The sequence below is a fragment of the Xenopus laevis genome, chromosome 4L, assembly GCF_017654675.1.
Source record: "Xenopus laevis strain J_2021 chromosome 4L, Xenopus_laevis_v10.1, whole genome shotgun sequence".
Taxonomy (NCBI): Eukaryota; Metazoa; Chordata; class Amphibia; order Anura; family Pipidae; genus Xenopus; species Xenopus laevis.
Window position 1 is genome coordinate 149,293,968 of NC_054377.1, and position 18,564 is coordinate 149,312,531.

An 18,564-nucleotide genomic window follows, 5' to 3' on the forward strand; every position below is an offset into this window, starting at 1 on the left:
CAGTCCCCTAAGTTTGCTCATAGTCTGTACAGAGAGATCCCATAAAACTATGACAGCATAGGTATTCCCTGTACTAAGCACAATTCAGCAAGAACAGTCCCCTAAGTTTGCTCATAGTCTGTACAGAGAGATCCCATAAAACTATGGCAGCATAGGTATTCCCTGTACTAAGCACAATTCAGCAGGAACAGTCCCTAAGTTTGTTCATAGTCTGTACAGAGAGATCCCATAAAACTATGGCACATAGGTATTCCCTGTACTAAGCACAATTCAGCAGGAACAGTCCCCTAAGTTTGCTCATAGTCTGTACAGAGAGATCCCATAAAACTATGGCACATAGGTATTCCCCTGTACTAAGCACAATTCAGCAGGAACAGTCCCTAAGTTTGCTCATAGTCTGTACAGAGAGATCCCATAAAACTATGGCAGCATAGGTATTCCCCTGTACTAAGCACAATTCAGCAGGAACAGTCCCTAAGTTTGTTCATAGTCTGTACAGAGAGATCCCATAAAACTATGGCACATAGGTATTCCCTGTACTAAGCACAATTCAGCAGGAACAGTCCCCTAAATTTGCTCATAGTCTGTACAGAGAGATCCCATAAAACTATGACAGCATAGGTATTCCCTGTACTAAGCACAATTCAGCAGGAACAGTCCCCTAAATTTGCTCATAGTCTGTACAGAGAGATCCCATAAAACTATGACATTCTATTGGGATTTTCTTGTATTTAGCACAACCAAACTTAGTCCTCTGTCAGTATTCCTTCGAACTTTCTATATAACACAGTGCATATGTTCCCATGTTTTAAATAATAGGAAAATAAAAAACACATTTATAGCTTCAGAGTGTTGATCACAATTTACTGTATATGGAGTGAATATCTGTTATTATGTGAGTCCAATTATATATATATATATTATATACAGTATATGATATTTATAGAGCTGGGTCTTTCATGAGCTTCTTTCCTGATCCCACGAGTTTCTGACCCAAACTTCCCACAGGTGGAAGAGGCAGGAGCCGACTCTATATAATAAGAGACCTTCTTCCAATCTATTGATTCCAGCAACTTTATTCTCCCCACTGAGAAAGGGAATTGATTCCGGACGGTTTCTGCTCAGTTATCCGCAAGCTTTGTTTTCCTTCCCCACAGAGGGACAAATAGAAAGTTGAAAAGGTTCTGCCAAGTAAAGACTGAGACAAAATCTCCCTGTTTTTTATGTGAGCTCCCTCATAAACAAACCCCTCCCCTGGTTACAAACGCACTGAAATCAATGGAATTACAGAAATTTGCACAATTCACTTTCTTAATCTTGTTTCCCTGATAAAAGAAAAAAGAATTTCCTGTATTAACAATAATTACAATAATCACATACTTTCCTCTATGAAAAGCCCGACCAGATAAATATGGAGCTTAATAAATAACCCCTTTAATGTTGACATGATTTTCTAGTAGATTTAAAGGTATGAAGGTCCAAATTATAGAAAGATCTGCTATCTGGAAAACCCCAGGTCCTGAGCATTCCGGATAACAGGTCCCATACGTGTAGTAGAGTGTGAGTAGAATGTCACAGTCCTAAACAGGCCTCTGTGAATCCCCCAAAGCACCGGAACCTCAAAGTGCTTCTCAAACCCCTCCTGAAACCAGTCCTGTAAACTCCAGGGTCTCTCGGAGTTACAATCAGTGATCTTTATTAAATTGAAATGGTTTTTAATTAAGAAGGAAAGTGTCGCCCTTTTGGTAATATTGCCACCGACCCAAATAGTCCCCTAATTAAACCCCTTCCCACGAATGTCTGGAGCCAAACCACTGGCAATGAATCACTGAGCCCAGCGCAATAGAAATATCATTATCTTCATCCTCACACTGCACCGAGCAAGCGTTTTGTAACCAGATTTGTCATTGTAGCAAAAGTTTAAGAGCTCAATAAAAATGTCTTTATCACAAGCATAATATATATATATCTACACAGGGAGCTGCAGAGCCTCTTTCATTAGTGCTGCATCTGCTGCAAGTCATCTATATACCCACAATATGTTTCCAAGCACATTTTCTTGGCACTGATATTTTACATTTAACAGCAGGATCAACATAAGAAAGAAAAAGAGAGTGCTAATTAGTTGTTAAGGTATGCGGCTTATTAGTAGCAGGGTGATGTAAACAGCACTGAAGTGACAGCATGACTACTGGTTAATAATGTACCCCCTACTGTAAATAATAAGGATATTAGAAGTCACTGAGGGGTTGTTCTGTGACCATATAAAGACACAAGGTTGCAGGCTGAGTTATACAGGGAACTGCGAGTATCACTCATGTATTATAAGGGATAATGTACCCCCTACTGTAAATGATAAGGATATTAGAAGTCACTGAGGGGTTGTTCTGTGACCATATAAAGGCACAAGGCTGCAGGCTGAGTTATACAGGAAACTCTGAGTATCACTCATGTATTATAAGGTATAATGTACCCCCTACTGTAAATGATAAGGATATTTGAAGTAACTGAGGGGTTGTTCTGTGACCATATAAAGGCACAAGGCTGCAGGCTGAGTTATACAGGAAACTCTGAGTATCACTCATGTATTATAAGGTATAATGTACCCCCTACTGTAAATGATAAGGATATTAGAAGTCACTGAGGGGTTGTTCTGTGACCATATAAAGGCACAAGGCTGCAGGCTGAGTTATACAGGGAACTCTGAGTATCACTCATGTATTATAAGGGATAATGTACCCCCTACTGTAAATGATAAGGATATTAGAAGTCACTGAGGGGTTGTTCTGTGACCATATAAAGGCACAAGGCTGCAGGCTGAGTTATACAGGGAACTCTGAGTATCACTCATGTATTATAAGGGATAATGTACCCCCTACTGTAAATGATAAGGATATTAGAAGTCACTGAGGGGTTGTTCTGTGACCATATAAAGGCACAAGGCTGCAGGCTGAGTTATACAGGGAACTCTGAGTATCACTCATGTATTATAAGGGATAATGTACCCCCTACTGTAAATGATGAGGATATTAGAAGTCACTGAGGGGTTGTTCTGTGACCATATAAAGGCACAAGGCTGCAGGCTGAGTTATACAGGGAACTCTGAGTATCACTCATGTATTATAAGGGATAATGTACCCCCTAATGATAAGGATATAAGAAGTCACTGTGACCATATAAATGCAGACAGTAACAATTTTAACAACTTTGTAAATGACCTTCTTTTGTTTTCAAATCTCACAAAACAAAAAGTAACCGAATACAACGTTATAACTCCCTGCCCAACAGACAAAGACTTATGATCTCATTGCTGTATAAAATGAAAAATTAGCTATAGGAAACACGGAGACAGTGCCAGGCTTTGTTAAATGAGATATTGAAATACTTTTGCAGATTATTTATGCAGCAGAGAAAGTGACGAGTGAATATCTAGTCATTTCTGGCATTCTCTCTCTCTCTCTCTCTCTCGTTCTCTCTCTCTCTCTCTCTCTCTCTGTCTCTCTCTCTCTCTCTCTCTCTCTCTCTCTCTCTCTCTGTCTCTCTCTCTCTCTCTCTCTCTCTCTCTCTCTCTCTCTCTCTCTCTCTCTCTGTCTCTCTCTCTCTCTGTCCATCTATTTCACAGTTAGACTAAAAAGTGATTCATTTTATCACAGACTTCTCCTCCCAGATTATTCATATTCGTGTTTCTTCCATTCTAACAGTCTGGCTGTTGAGTTATTTTGAGTCTATAATAGAACTGCATAAATCTCCCCCAAAACAGCCACTTGTAACAATGAAAGAAATGGGTGAAAAATTGAGCTGTTGAAACATTAACGGGGAATAAAGGGCTGAGATATAAAGTAACGGCACAGGGATGATCTTGATTCCGAGTGAGATTTAAAGAAGAACTCGCGGGGTTCCAGGGGCCCTTCTTCGCAAACGCACACGGACAGGATCATTGGGATTTTTATCATTCTTCCCTTTTGTAACATTCCGAAAGAAACTCGCAGGTTGTATAATGAACAGCAATTTCCCTCATTATTCTCATCTTTCCATATTTACACTGCTTAATGGCACAGAAATGGTTCTTATTGAAACTGCTTATACAGTAATCGCTGTTTTATGCTGTTCAGCCTACGAATTCCCCATACGGCCGTATTTGTGAGAAGAATCATCTTTTTTGGGAGGGAGGAGAAGGTGAAACTTCAAAACACAAATCCCCGCATCAGCTGCTTTTCTTAATGCCGTTATTTTCTATTTGAAAGATCTAATCCCTGACTGTATTGCTTATTTTATGATGATTGATGCAGTTTAGTAATCACATATAGCGTTGCATCCCCTCCAGGGTCCTAGTTTTTATTTACATAGGGACAGAGTTATTTCATTTGAAAAATTAGGGTTCATCAACTTCAGCCCTTCCAAATTATCCCCACAGCATATTATATGTATATATGTCTGGATGTGGATAGATAGATGAGAAATATAGATAAAGAGAGAGAGTGAGAAAGAGAGACAGACAGACAGAGATAGAGATAGACAGACACAGACAGAGACAGAGAGGGAGGGAGAGAGAGAGAGAGAGAGAGAGAGAGAGAGAGAGAGAGAGAGAGTTGTATTAAAAAGTTTGGGAATTAATTCTTTGGAGTTTGCAATATGGATCATAACAAAATTAGACAGGGGCATAAATTTGGTACCCCAACAGAGATATTACATCAATACTTAGTTGAGCTCCTTTTGCAAATGTAACAGTCTCTAGATGTCTCCTATAGCCTTTGATGAGTGTCTGGATTCTGGATGTGGCTATTTCTGACCATTCGTCCATACAAAATCTCTCCAGTTCAGTTAAATTTGATGGCTGCCGAGTATGGACAGTCTGCTTCAGATCATCCCATAGATTTTCCATGATATTCAAGACTCCAGAATATTGTACTTGTCCCTCTGCATAAATGTCTTTGTAGATTTCCAAGTGTGTTTAGGGTCATTATCTTGTTGGAATATCCGACCCCTGCAGCGGAACTTCAACTTTGTGACTGATGCCTGAACATTATCCTGAGGAATTTGTTGACATTGGGTTGAATTCATCCGACCCTGGACTTGAACAACGGCCCAGTAGTCCCTGAACTAGTCACACAGCCCCTGAACTAGCCACACAGCCCCACAGCATGATGGGACCTCCACCAAATGTGACAGTCGGTAGCAGATGTTTTTCTTGGAATGTGATGTTCTTCTTCCGCCATGCAAATCGCTTTTTGTTATGATCAAATAACTCCATTTTTGTCTCATCAGTCCAAAGCAGTTTGTTCCAAAATGACTGTGACTTGTCTAAATGAGCTTTTCCATACAACAAGCAACTGTGTTTGTGTGAGTGCAGAAAGGGCTTCTCATCCCCCTGCCATACACATGTTCTTTGTGCAAATTGTGCTGAATTGTAGAACGATGTACAGATACACCTGCATCTGCAGCAAGATGTTCTTGCAGGTCTTTGGAGATGATCTTTGGGTTGTCTGTAACATTCTCACAATCCTCCGCATATGTCGCTCCTGTATTTTTCTTGGCCTGTCAGACCTGGGTTTTACAGCAACTGTGCCTGTGGCCTTCCATTTCCTCATTACATTCCTTACAGTTGAAACTGACAGTTTAAACCTCTGAGATAACTTTTTGTAGCCTTCCCCTAAACCAGTGATCCCCAACCAGTAGCTCGCGAGCAACATGTTGCTCTCCAACTCCTTGGATGTTGCTCTCAGGGTCCTTAAAGCAGGTGCTTATTTTTGAATTTCAAGCTTGAAAGCAAGTTTTGGTTGCATAAAAACTAAGTATAGTGCCAAATAGAGCCTCCTGTAGGCTACCAGTCCACATAGGGGCTACCAAATAGCCAATGACAGGCTTATTTTGCACCGCAAGGGACTTTTTTTATGCTTGTGTTGCTCCCCAACTTTTTTTTACATTTGAATGTGGCTCAGAGGTAAAGAAGGTTGGGGACCCCTGCCCTAAACCCTGATACTGAATAATCTTTGTTTTCAGATCTTTTGAGAGTTGCTTTGAGGATCCCATGCTGTCACTCTTCAGAGGAGAGTCAAACAGAAGCACAACTTGCAATTGGTCACCTTAAATACCTCTTCTCATGATTGGACACACCTGCCTATGAAGTTCAAGGCTTAATGAGCTAATCCAACCAATTTGGTGTTGCCAGTAATAAGTATTGAGCAGTTACATGCATTCAAATTACCCCAATTTTTGCACAGTCAGTTTTTCACATTTGATTTCATACAAATGAATACTGCTTCACTAAAAATCTTTGTCCAGAAAACCCCCCAGTACTCAGATGTTCCTGGGAAATGAAAGACATACCACTGTTATCTTTTTTTGTTGAAAGGGGACCTCCCTGCTTGGAAATATCCTAATGTTGCTTTTTCTTTTTACGATTTTGATGGGGTGCTGAACCCTCTTACTGTGCACCAGGCTAAACATTAAGGAGGTGGATAATGTATGCGGACACATTGAATATTTCAGACTGAACCACATATGGGGCTCTTCACACTTCATAATCTTTCTCATAACCTGTCCATATAGCAGAGGATAAAATGCTGCTGAGGTTGAGATGACAAGTATAGGATGTTCAGTTCCAGTGTTACAAATAGAGAAGAAAGCTATGAAGGTTGGAAAGTCAATGTATTTGTTTAAGAAACCTTGTCAATACTATAGAGATCAAAGTCCTTATATTTTAGGCCCTGCTCTGAGAGATAAAACTGGAATAACCCAGAGAAGACCAACCTGTGACCCTCAGCTGTTTCCTCCTTCATGCAATCCATTTCCACAACAGACTTGTGAGTTGGCTTCTTGTGCTGCAGCTTATTCATATATTATCTAGAATTTTTTTTAATGATGCATTGTAATTATATTTTCTAGGATTATGACTGGAGAAATGCTCAGCCTAATCGCTTGAGTGCCTCCGAGATGCAGATGCTGGCCAGTCTGAAGAGACAACAGAATGAAGAGCTGGAAGACTTTGAGACTTTGCATGGACTGAGCCGATCCCAGATTGACCAATGCACGGTCAGCATGAGTACAAGTAGTGACGACACAATGAGCTGGAGCTGCTCTATTAAACCAGTAAGTCCAGAACATACACAAGGGGGGGGTTTATATATATTCTTGTTGGGGCAATGTGGTCAGACAGAAACCGACAGGGGCAGACATTTGCCTTTATTATTTAATCCTGTAAACAAACATATGGGCATAGGATTCTTCTCTAACTAAAAGTCCATTGAAATGCGTAAAAATTGATCTGAGCCTCCTCTATTACTAAATTAATAGATAAAGAAACTAATGTTGACGTCTGGGATTTGTGCATAAAAGTTGCCTCGCAGGCAATCGATAGATGTCGGCTCTTCACGTTGGGATGCAAAGTGCCCGGCGGTTCCATGTTTTCTGTACAGTGTTAAAGTTTTTTCCGTTCGTATGACAAAAATCCTTGATGAAAAGAGGATGAATCATAAGCCATTAGCAGATAGAGAGAGACTCTTGGTGAGCATGGCAGCTGTTCAGAGGAGCTTGTCTTCTGGCAATACTTGTGTTAGACAAGCTTGTTTTCCAGCAGAACATTCATTTTTCAGCTTTTGTAGCGTTTGATAGGATAAACATTATGGCAGCAGAGTTTGCAAAAAGAAAAGTTTTTTTTGACTTCCCCACGGAGTATCGTTTTTTTCTTAATATCAAACTGAACTTATGGAAATATACGCTCTGATGTATGTTCCCAGGGGGAGGTCGGCGCTGCTGGTGGCCTATATTTCAGTCTACTGGGCTATATGAAATCAGTTGTTTATATGCAACTATTCCAGACCAGATCCATTTGGAGAGGTAGGAGATCAAAGTGTCAGTTACAGTCCTACAGTCCCATTGGGCTGAGCGAGGGACCACCAGCAAGATATTTAGATGAGGCCATTTCCCTGCCTGCAACATCATCTCCCGAAAATTCACAGGGTCATATATGAACACAAGTACATTGTGCAAAGTGCAGTTTCTATGTTTTTACCCATAATCTAGCAGTTTCCCCATAATTCCAGTACAATTGCAGCCACTGATGCAGCAAAATTGACACATTGCCCTTGAGTTTTAACACAAATGAGGTGCCAGTTGCATCTATCATTTTCAAAATGAGGGTTGTGTGAAATCTCCGTGCAAAATGGAGGTTGTATGTGAATGCCTAGCCACAGGACTTGTGCGCCTATTGGACAACCCACTGTAGGAACCCTGGAGCTATCTCCCCAGAGTCAATAGGGTCTTTATTATTCAAAGTGCTAGAGTGCTAAGGTAGGGTCGGAATGGGTTGACGGACACCAGGAAAAAACCCAGTGGACCCTACCGGCCCAGACCAGCTTTCAACAGCCACCTGAGATTGCGTGCTACTCCCTGACCTGCACTGATCATGGCCCATAAAGAGATATGAAGGTACATGCTGGTGGGTCGAAGGGAAGGAGCAAAGGCCTGGTGTGCCATGGGCACTAAACTACAAATGCCCTAGGCCTATTTTATATGAGGAGGTTTCATTCAATAAATCTGTAGGAAGCCTGGAATGGTATTTGGTCCCTGTTTGTTTTCCCTTAACCCAATTGTATTCTACACAGCTGATTTGTTTTCTATGGTTTATGTTTATATAAAGCATACTAATGAGCAAATACAATGTGCACACACCTGAATACAGAACAGAACCCATTGTTACTGTCCCTTTAAGCATGTTCCAATAAGCTAGAGGTAAAGGGATGAATATTGACAGCCGAACAGAAAGTGCTGGTTTCTGACTTACAAAAGAGAAAGAGCCATGGGGTCGATACTGTTCATGGGCAAGAAGTCGTCCATGTTTTGTTATACAGTAGGGGAATCCACAGACTTTATTTTAAGCTAATTTCCTGTTCTGAAGATCCATTCCAGATTCACCTTTTTAAAATCAACTATAAAATCAATTATGTCCACAAAAGACGGATAACAAAATTGATTTTGTGTCACCGACTGTTCCTTTGCACAATTAATGCACATGAAGAAAGCAAAACAACAAGCTTTTAGCGTGCGTTGTCTCGACAAACGTTCTCATTAAAGGATTAACTCTCTTCTACAGCATCGCAGTCTTTACTGTAATAGATCACTACAGTGTTACCATTCACAGAAGATATTGCAGTGCTAAATGATGATTATTGTTTGGGTAGATTTTGTCTTTAAAAGTATTCTGACAAGATTTTTATGGTATAGTTGTTATTACTTAACACATTGCACGTAATTCATTCTACCATTTAAAATTTGAACCATCTTAGATCATTGTGCCTGGTCATGTGCTTTCAGAAAGAGCCAGCACTTTACTATGGGACTGCTTTCAGATAAGATATTGTTTCTCCTACTCAATTTAACTGAAGGATTTGTGATTTGGGTAGCCGGACTTGGATTATTACTATTGAATGCTCTTCTCATATCTACCACTTGGAGGGTCTTGGGAGTATTTTTAACAATGCAGGTGTCAGGGAGGTTTTATTCCAGTTTATTGTGGGGTTGAAAGGGAGGGAGTTATATCAGAGCGGGCCAACCCGGCCAGGCACCCTAGACAACCTGGCGGGCCACGGCACCGACTGTGTGCGTGCTTGACTGCGCATGCGCAAAATTTCGCGCCAGCGCGCATGTGCAGTATGTGCGCCCATGCGCAGAAGTGCATTCATGCGCAAGCCACCAGCGGCAGTTGGGGAGAGACGGGACTGGACATGGGGTAGGCGACAGATCAGGTACGTGCCTGGCGCCCCCTCAGCTTTGCGCCCTAGGCACGTGCCTACTCTGCCTACCCCTAGTTCCAGCCCTGAGTTATATTGTAGGGTGTCCTAACGCACTGCCTTAACCTATACGGAACGCATATTAGGACATTGTCAGGGGAAATCCATCTCCTGTATGCGATCTGCTATGCTAAAGGAATGCAACGGTGCCTGCGTTTCCTTTCCACTCACCCCTCCTCAAAACAGATTTCACACCTCGCTCCTCCCTTCTCAGCTGTCAGGTCCTGCTCCTCACTTCTCCCTCCTCAGCCATCCGACCTGGGTCCTCGCTCCTCCCTCCTCAGCCATCCGTCCTGGGTCCTAGCTTCTCCTTCCTCAGCCGTCAGCTGTAGCTCGAACTTGACTGCTGCAATTAAAAAACCGAAAACGTCTATTGGCTAAAACAAATGGCAAGTAACTATAATCACGGCGCAGGGCTGAATATGTGCACCCGGAGGAGTGAGGAGCAAGAGCCCACGACTGAGGAGGGAGAAGCAAGGACCCAGGATGGATGGCTGAGGAGGGAGGAACTAGGACCCAGGACTCATGGCTGACGAGGGAGGAGTGAAAAGCAAGGACCCAGGAGGGATGGCTGATGAGGGAGGAGTGCGGAGCAAGAGCTGACGGCTGAGGAGGGAGGAGCGAGGTATGACATCAGGGGAACACAGAGATGAGGGTAAGATGGAAAGAGTGGAGTAAAGTAAAGAAACTAGAGCAAGACAGAGATAGAAGGAGAGACAGTAGGACAAACAGTGGAGTAAAGGAACAATGGTAGAGAAAGATAGTGGGGCTCATTTATATACACTGGGCAAATTTGCACCTGGGCAGTAACCCATGGCAACCAATCAGATGTCTGCTTTCACTGTTCAACCTGCAGCTAGCTGGAAAAAAGGTAATAAGTGATTGGTTGCTATGGGTTACTGCCCAGGTGCAAATTTGCCCAGTGTTTATAAATGAGCCCCAATATCAGTAGTGCAAGATGGTGACATTTCTATGGGTTTTTCCCAACTGAAAGCCATTGAGTTGTTGCCCCCAGTAGGTTATTCACATTCTCCTATTTCTTTATAAACCACAAAGCTCTTGATAATCTTGTCTGATCCCTGGAAATGGTATTTGTTTATATTTCACACATTTTGGTTTTAGCTTTGTTGTAAATGTCATCTTCCTCCACCTCGGAACATTCATTCCTAAAGTGTTCTTTCTTGTATAATTACATGTAAGCGTGAGAGCTTCTCCCGGCATAACACGGATACTCGTAATGCCGACACAAGGTAAATAAATATTAGATACAGTCAACACCGTAACCTGGAGACGCTCCATCAAACACAGGACCTTCAGCTCACGTCAGCTTCACAGTACAGCAACTCCACAAAGCAATCCTGCCAAATGTCACACAATGTTCTGTTATACAGATAGCTAGAATCTCAGCTGCCATAAAGCAGGACAGGACTGTTGCTTACAATGGGGATCAGATAGGATCTGTGCAGCCACTGGGACAGAATGTTCTGTTATACAGATAGCTAGAATCTCAGCTGCCATAAAGCAGGACAGGACTGCTTCTTACAATGGGGATCAGATAGGATCTGTGCAGCCACTGGGACAGAATGTTCTGTTATACAGATAGCTAGAATCTAAGCTGCCGTAAAGCAGGACAGGACTGCTGCTTACAATGGGGATCAGATAGGATCTGTGCAGCCACTGGGACAGAATGTTCTGTTATACAGATAGCTAGAATCTCAGCTGCCATAAAGCAGGACAGGACTGCTGCTTACAATGGGGATCAGATAGGATCTGTGCAGCCACTGGGACAGAATGTTCTGTTATACAGATAGCTAGAATCTCAGCTGCCATAAAGCAGGACAGGACTGCTGCTTACAATGGGGATCAGATAGGATCTGTGCAGCCACTGGGACAGAATGCTCTGTTATACAGATAGCTAGAATCTCAGCTGCCATAAAGCAGGACAGGACTGCTGCTTACAATGGGGATCAGATAGGATCTGTGCAGCCACTGGGACAGAATGTTCTGTTATACAGATAGCTAGAATCTCAGCTGCCATAAAGCAGGACAGGACTGCTGCTTACAATGGGGATCAGATAGGATCTGTGCAGCCACTGGGACAGAATGTTCTGTTATACAGATAGCTAGAATCTCAGCTGCCATAAAGCAGGACAGGACTGCTGCTTACAATGGGGATCAGATAGGATCTGTGCAGCCACTGGGACAGAATGCTCTGTTATACAGATAGCTAGAATCTAAGCTGCCGTAAAGCAGGACAGGACTGCTGCTTACAATGGGGAGCAGCAAAATGAAACTTTTTTTAACCAAAACCACAGAATATATTATTTTCAGGATTATAAAAAAAAACTTGACATTTGATGGTAGGAATGAGACACTAAATAACCTTCTATACTTGTTGACAGGACAATTCCAGAGGACAATGGTGCCAGTCGATAGGCTCCCGAGGCAGAGAGATACGGCGCTTATCTGATTATGATAATATTCTCAATAAGGGCAAGTTAGACCGTGTGCGGAAGCTGGAAATATCGATCTGGAATTCAGAAAGGCAGGATAAAGGATTATTCCTCCCCCAGCCCTGACTCTGCTTTAGGGAATCATTTACTAAGTAGAGGCAATTGCTTTAGAAAAACATCCCCTGATCTCAGTGTAGGAGGCGGAAGCAGTGCCAGTGACACTCTAAATCAGCGGCAGCTCTGGGACATTAATGTTTCATTACTGGGGATTAGCAGGAGCACCTTCCTATTCTGCAACTCCCCACCGACCCCCTTATTCACAGCAGAACTGGGCTCAGTGTTTGGAGAAAAGATTTGGGCTCCCAGAATAGCGACGGACATACTGGGCCTCATTCACTAACAGCAGATGAAGCAGCAGGTGCTGCAGATGCCAATTTTGTGCTCTTAAATCCCAGTGCCAAATGCATTGGTGCCTGTAGGGTTTAGAGTCAGTATTGTGGCACCTAGTATGGCATTTCCCTGGACCCATGTGCTTTATACCAACTCCCTCTGTATAGCACACGTGTATAGTTTACCTCTTGTGATGCCCGTATTAATGCTGACGCCATTCACACGTGATTTACAAAAGGCTGCGCCCATATTGGGTCATGACCTACACCTGGCGGGGCAATATTTCATTTCCATTGGAGAACATATGATTAGTGATGGGCAAATCTGTCCCACTTCGATTCACGGACAAAATTCTTGAAGCGCGAAAAATTCACGAAACGCATTGAAGACAATGGGCGTCAAAATTATTTTGACGCACAACAATTTTGACATGAGTGACAATTTTTACATTTTGTCCAAATGCATCAAAGTCAATGGGCGTCCAAATAATTTTGACAAGCGGCAATTTTTTTGTTGCAGCGATTTTCCCCACTACTACTTTTCGCAGCAGTTTCACGAAAACATTCACCATCGGCGAAATCTGGAAAGTCGCCGCAAATCCATGCCTGTCGAATAAATTCGCCCATCAATACATTATTATGATTATTTACAAATATACAGGTATGGGATCTGTTCTCCAGAATGCTCGGGACCAGGGCTGTATTTAGATCCAATGCTGCCCTATGCACCGGACCTAAACACGCCCCTTACGTCGCATGCGTAACATCACTTCCGCGTGATTCCTCTGCCCCTCCTTCCCGACTCCCCCGCCCCAGCTCCCTCACCGGTTTTCCTATGGAAATCTGTGGCAGAGGGTGGGGGAATTAAAGAAAAAAAACAAAAAATAGGCAACCGAGGGTCACCCCCAAAACCGTGCCGCCCTATGCCCAGGCCCTCGGGTGCGTTAGTATAAATAAGCCCCTGTTTGTGACCAGGGGTTTTCCAGATAACAGATCTTTCTGTAATTTGGATCTTCATACCTTAAAGGGGTGGTTCACCTTCAAACAACTAGTTGTTTTCAGATAGATCACAAGAAATTTTTCCAATAACTTTCTATTTTCTATGTGTCCCCGTTTTTCTAATATTGAAGTGTAAATTTTTTCACCTTCTAAAGCAGCACTGAGAGGGGGTCACCGACCCTATAAACTATTCTAAATGGATACATTTAGTTGATACATTTCTTATCTTTGTACCTGCAAAGAATCTCTGGGTTTCATTACAGGCAGCTGTTAGATATGGATACAATAGTTACTAATACTCCAGAGATGCTGCTGATCAACTCAATGTTGTAAAATTGTAACAGATCAGAATCTGCACCTGAATTAATGAGCTGCCAGATGATGATGATGACACTTTGGGGCACATTTATCAAGGGTCAAATTTCAAATTGAAAAAAACTTCGAAATTCGAATTCAAAATGACCAACCGAAATTAAGTCGAAGTTTTTTTTTTGGTCGAATAGGTCAGTTTTTGATCAAATAGGTCCGTATTCGGCTTAATACGAATCGTACAAATCAAAGGAATATCGCATTCGGACGAATTTAATTCAAAGTTTTTCCCCAAAAAAACTCCAAATAGGTTCTAGGAGGTCCCCCATAGGCTAAAACAGCAATTTGGCAGGTTCTAGATGGTGAATGGTCGAAGAAGACAGTACATAATAAATTTCGATATTCTAATTTTTTTCAAATTCGAATTGAATTTGGACTATTCCCTAGTTGAAGTACACAAAAAAATAACTTGAAATTTGAATTTTTTTCATTCGAATATTCACCTCGACCTTTGATAAATCTGCTCCTTACATTTTGTAAAAACAGTAAAAAAATAAATAATGGAAAATAATTGAAAAAAAGGCTTTATTTCTGGGGAACAATCTGAAAACAACTGAATTGAAAAAAGTGATTGGAAGGTGAACTACCCCTTTAAGTCTACTAGAAAATCAAATAAACATTAAATAAAGCCAATAGGCTGGTTTTGCTTCCAATAAGGATTAATTATATCTTAGTTGGGATCAAGTACAAGTTACTGTTTAATTATTACACAGAAAAAGGAAATCATTTAAAAAAACAATGTGGATTATTTGGATAAAATGGAGTCTATGGGAGACGGCCTTCCCGTAATTCAGAGCTTTCTGGATAACGGATACATGTACAGTGGTTGGTCCTTATATGGAGAAGCTAATCCTGTAAATCTCCTTTATTCCCCCCAGTGAGGTTAAATAATGTCACCAGTATTAGCACAACATTCCCTCTCGTGCCTATAAATCAATATCCTCATACACTCGCTCTGTAAATATCAAATTGCATTATTTATCCAACTGTCACATTGCAGCCCATAGGAAATATCCAGTTGCAGAACATTCCATTGGCCGCTTCGGCCTTCCTGGCAGCGCAGATTGGCACCTCCACGTGTCACATGTTTTCCCTACTCTGCAAGGGTTAATGTAATTAAAGCTGCAATGACTGCACCAGGTCTAGTAACCCATAGCAACCAGTCAGATATTTGAAGGGGGCACTGGGTGCATTGCTGTCAGGCATCAGGAGTCAGTTCTGTCCAACAATAAATAAGATTAGGGTAAAAATTCCATTAACCAGATATTTAAAGGGGAACGCCAGCAAAATACTGTAACAAAAACGTTAATTCTAAGCAGCTTTCCGTTATGTATTCAACCAGTTTTCCAGTGGCCGGAGCGGCAGTGAAAGGGTTACCCGTTCGGCCGCCAGTTGAAAGTGCCAGATGAAAGGCTGATCTTCCAGCTGTTTAGACAAATACTGGGCAGGGAGTTTCATCCGCTCCTAATGCATCCGGTTAGCAAAGTGGTCCATGAAAAGTGCCAGGACAGATCTATCAATTATATTTTCTGAAAGCAGCAATATTTTCGGCAGTTGGGAACATATCATCACCTGTATTAATGGCGACTGACTGCCGTCTACTCAGTGAGCGCACCTTCCATATAACAACGTTATGTTCCTAACAAAGAAAGTGTCCTCAGCATGCTCAGTGTCACACAAAAAAAAAAAACAGAAAGAAAGGTAAAAAAAAGAAAGAAAAAAACAATTTACTTAGTTTACAGAAAGGGAGTGATTTGTGCTGTTTTTATTGCTATACCAACAGCGCCACCACTTGGCCATTTCATGCACAGCAGGTATCTGGGTCACACCAGCCTAACGCTCTTGATTTTTATTCCACAATTCTTTTTAGTCTAAATGTTTATATTTTGTCTCCAATATACAGGACATTTGCACCTGCATCTGTTTACATTTGCCCTGGGGCCTCCAGACAGGGCTCCTTTGGGGACAAATTTGCTGCAAAGCCTATGAAGTGTGGATATTATCTGTCTATAGTGGTTATATATAATATAGGTATCTATTACACTGAATTTTGGTGGGGATTTTGCCTTAAAGATACTAAAAGCATTTCAACCACTGGAATTGTTTTCCGACCAACATGGATTTATGCCGCTTAGTTCCCATAAAGTACTGTTTTATTATTATTATTAATAACTTGATTAACTAATCAAGGGCGCCTAGATTACCACTCTATGGGAGGGATCTCGAAGTGGGTGAAGAGGTTGGCACGGGGAGTGGGATCCTTCAGTTGACATTGCCGGCGACTCCATTCTGGAGCAGTACTAGCTTATTACATAGCCACAATAGCTTACAACCTGTAGAACCAACTGATCCTACCCTGGTCGATCAGTTTTCTGCTGCTTACCGATTTTTAATGGACATCAATTTTAGTTACATTTTAAAGGAGATGGGAAGCTATCAAAGCAGTTTATTGCCAATAGATTAGCCATGATAGCGCAAGCTATAACATATTTATTCTGCAGAATGCTTTACCATACCTGAGTAAAACAGCTCTAGAAGCTCTCTCTGTTTGTTTAGGATAGCAGCTGCCATATTAGCTTGGTGTGACATCACTTCCTGCCTGAGTCTCTCCCTGCTCACTCATAGCTATGGGCTCAGATTACAGCAGGGAGGGGAGGGGAGAGGAGCAAACTGAGCATGCTCAAGCCCTAGCCCTGGAGGTTTAAGCTGAAAACAGGAAGTCTGATACAGAAGCCCATGAGTACACAATAGAAGGAAAGAAATGTGGTGTTTCTTTTGACAGAGGACTCAGAGCAGCATTACTTTGAGGGTTTACTGGTGTATTTATATAGACCTTTCTGATAAAGCTTACTTAATTTTAGCCTTTTCTTCTCCTTTAATTAACAAATACACATGAGTTTCGGACGCTGTGGATAGGGTGCAGTTATATGGGTCAGCTCTTTCTCTTTGCTCTTGTGATTTATGATTAATTATCTGACTCTTCACACCATTTTCTGTGACTGATGGTCGGTGCTCCCCAATATCCAACTCTCCCTCTTACCCCGAACTGACAGCCCAGTATAACGGTGACAGCTTTATAAACGCAGTGGTCATTAAACTGGGAAAAAACTGCTTTAAACCATGTAACAAAAAACTAGTTCTGATAACTAATCTGGTGCAACTGCTCATGGTTGACAAATGAAGGCAAGGTAAGCTTTGCTCCAGACCCCTGCCTCCTGGAAGTAGGAGGTAAGTGTCATTAACCCTTCGCCCCTTGCCCTATAACCCTAGCTTAACCCTCCCCAGACTAGGCCACCATACTGTACCTTTCTTTAGGCATTTCAATAGCTCAAATCAGGATACAATAGATCGATTTAATACAGGAATATACAGCAGGGATGTCCAGGCAGTGGCCCTTGAAGGAGAACTAAAGCCTAACTAAAGAAGTAGGTAGAAAGTTGTACATGATGTTTTGTGCTTCTGTACCAGCCCAAGGCAACCACAGCCCTTTAGCAGTAAAGATCTGTGTCTCCAAAGATGCCCCAGTAGCTCCCCATCTTCTTTTCTGCTGATTCACTGATTCACATGCTCTGTGCTGCTGTCACTTACTGAGCTTAGGGAGCCACTCACAATATACAGTACACATAGAATAGAAATGTCACAATATAAGGCTGATTAGTAATTAATACACATAATTACTACATGGCAGCACAGAAACCAGTGCAATTAGCATCAGAATTGAATAATCAGCAAACCTGTAGCATCAGCTTATATTACAGCCAGGGAAGCTCATTTTCTGCTGGATAATTAGTGACGAGCCCTAAGCTTAGCTTCTCAACAGCCAATCAGAGCCCACTGAGCATGTGAGTGTCACAGACACTTTCCAAGATGGTGACCCCCTGTGACAAGTTTGAAGTCCTGGATCATTGCTGCTATTGACAAGCTGAAACTTTAGCCTCGTGCAATAAGTTCACTATATAAAATAGGCCATTTTTAGCCATATTCATTTTTAGGGTTTAGTTCTCCTTTAATGGCCCCAGACTTTCAAGCAAACAAACCAACAAACATGGACCCCCCTCCAGCTAGAATGTGAAACATAACCCCCAATCCCCCACATGCACGTGACCCACTGCCATCCCCTCTGACGACACCATTCTCCACTAGGCCAGGGACCCACAATATTTATACTTTAACTCCATTAACTCCCCTTTTTCTTTACCTCTGAATATTCATCCCATTACAGGATATTATGGGACATGTAATTGAGCCTGAGGATGATTTTGCTTCTGATTTGGCCCATTTTTGCCAAGTTTCAGTTTCTCTGAACCAGACCCATTAGGAGACAGATGACAATTGAGTAATTAGAATTTATACAGAGTAACCGTTGAGTATGGGAGCTGTTCACTTTACAGTCAATGGCAGTTGCGTTTATTGTGAAACTAATCAGCAGTATGTGGGTTCTGTGACAGACAGTGGGCTTTGGAGAAATCTGTACAAACAAAGCAATTCTGCCGTTAAACCACACGCTTTCTCAGCATCCATGACAGCTTATCCCCTCAAATTAATTCCTCATATTCTGGCACATCG

At 41.9% G+C, this 18,564-nt stretch overlaps 1 protein-coding gene across 1 annotated transcript in view; it reads left to right on the forward strand.

The window, feature by feature from the left end:
• LOC108714735 (protein CFAP20DC-like) overlaps window positions 1–18,564 on the forward strand; it is a 208,921-nt gene that overhangs the window by 154,509 nt on the left and 35,848 nt on the right. The window contains exon 15 of the mRNA XM_041590936.1: window positions 6,886–7,089. Coding sequence (XP_041446870.1) covers window positions 6,886–7,089 — 204 coding nt within the window. The remainder of the gene's footprint in view (window positions 1–6,885; window positions 7,090–18,564) is intronic.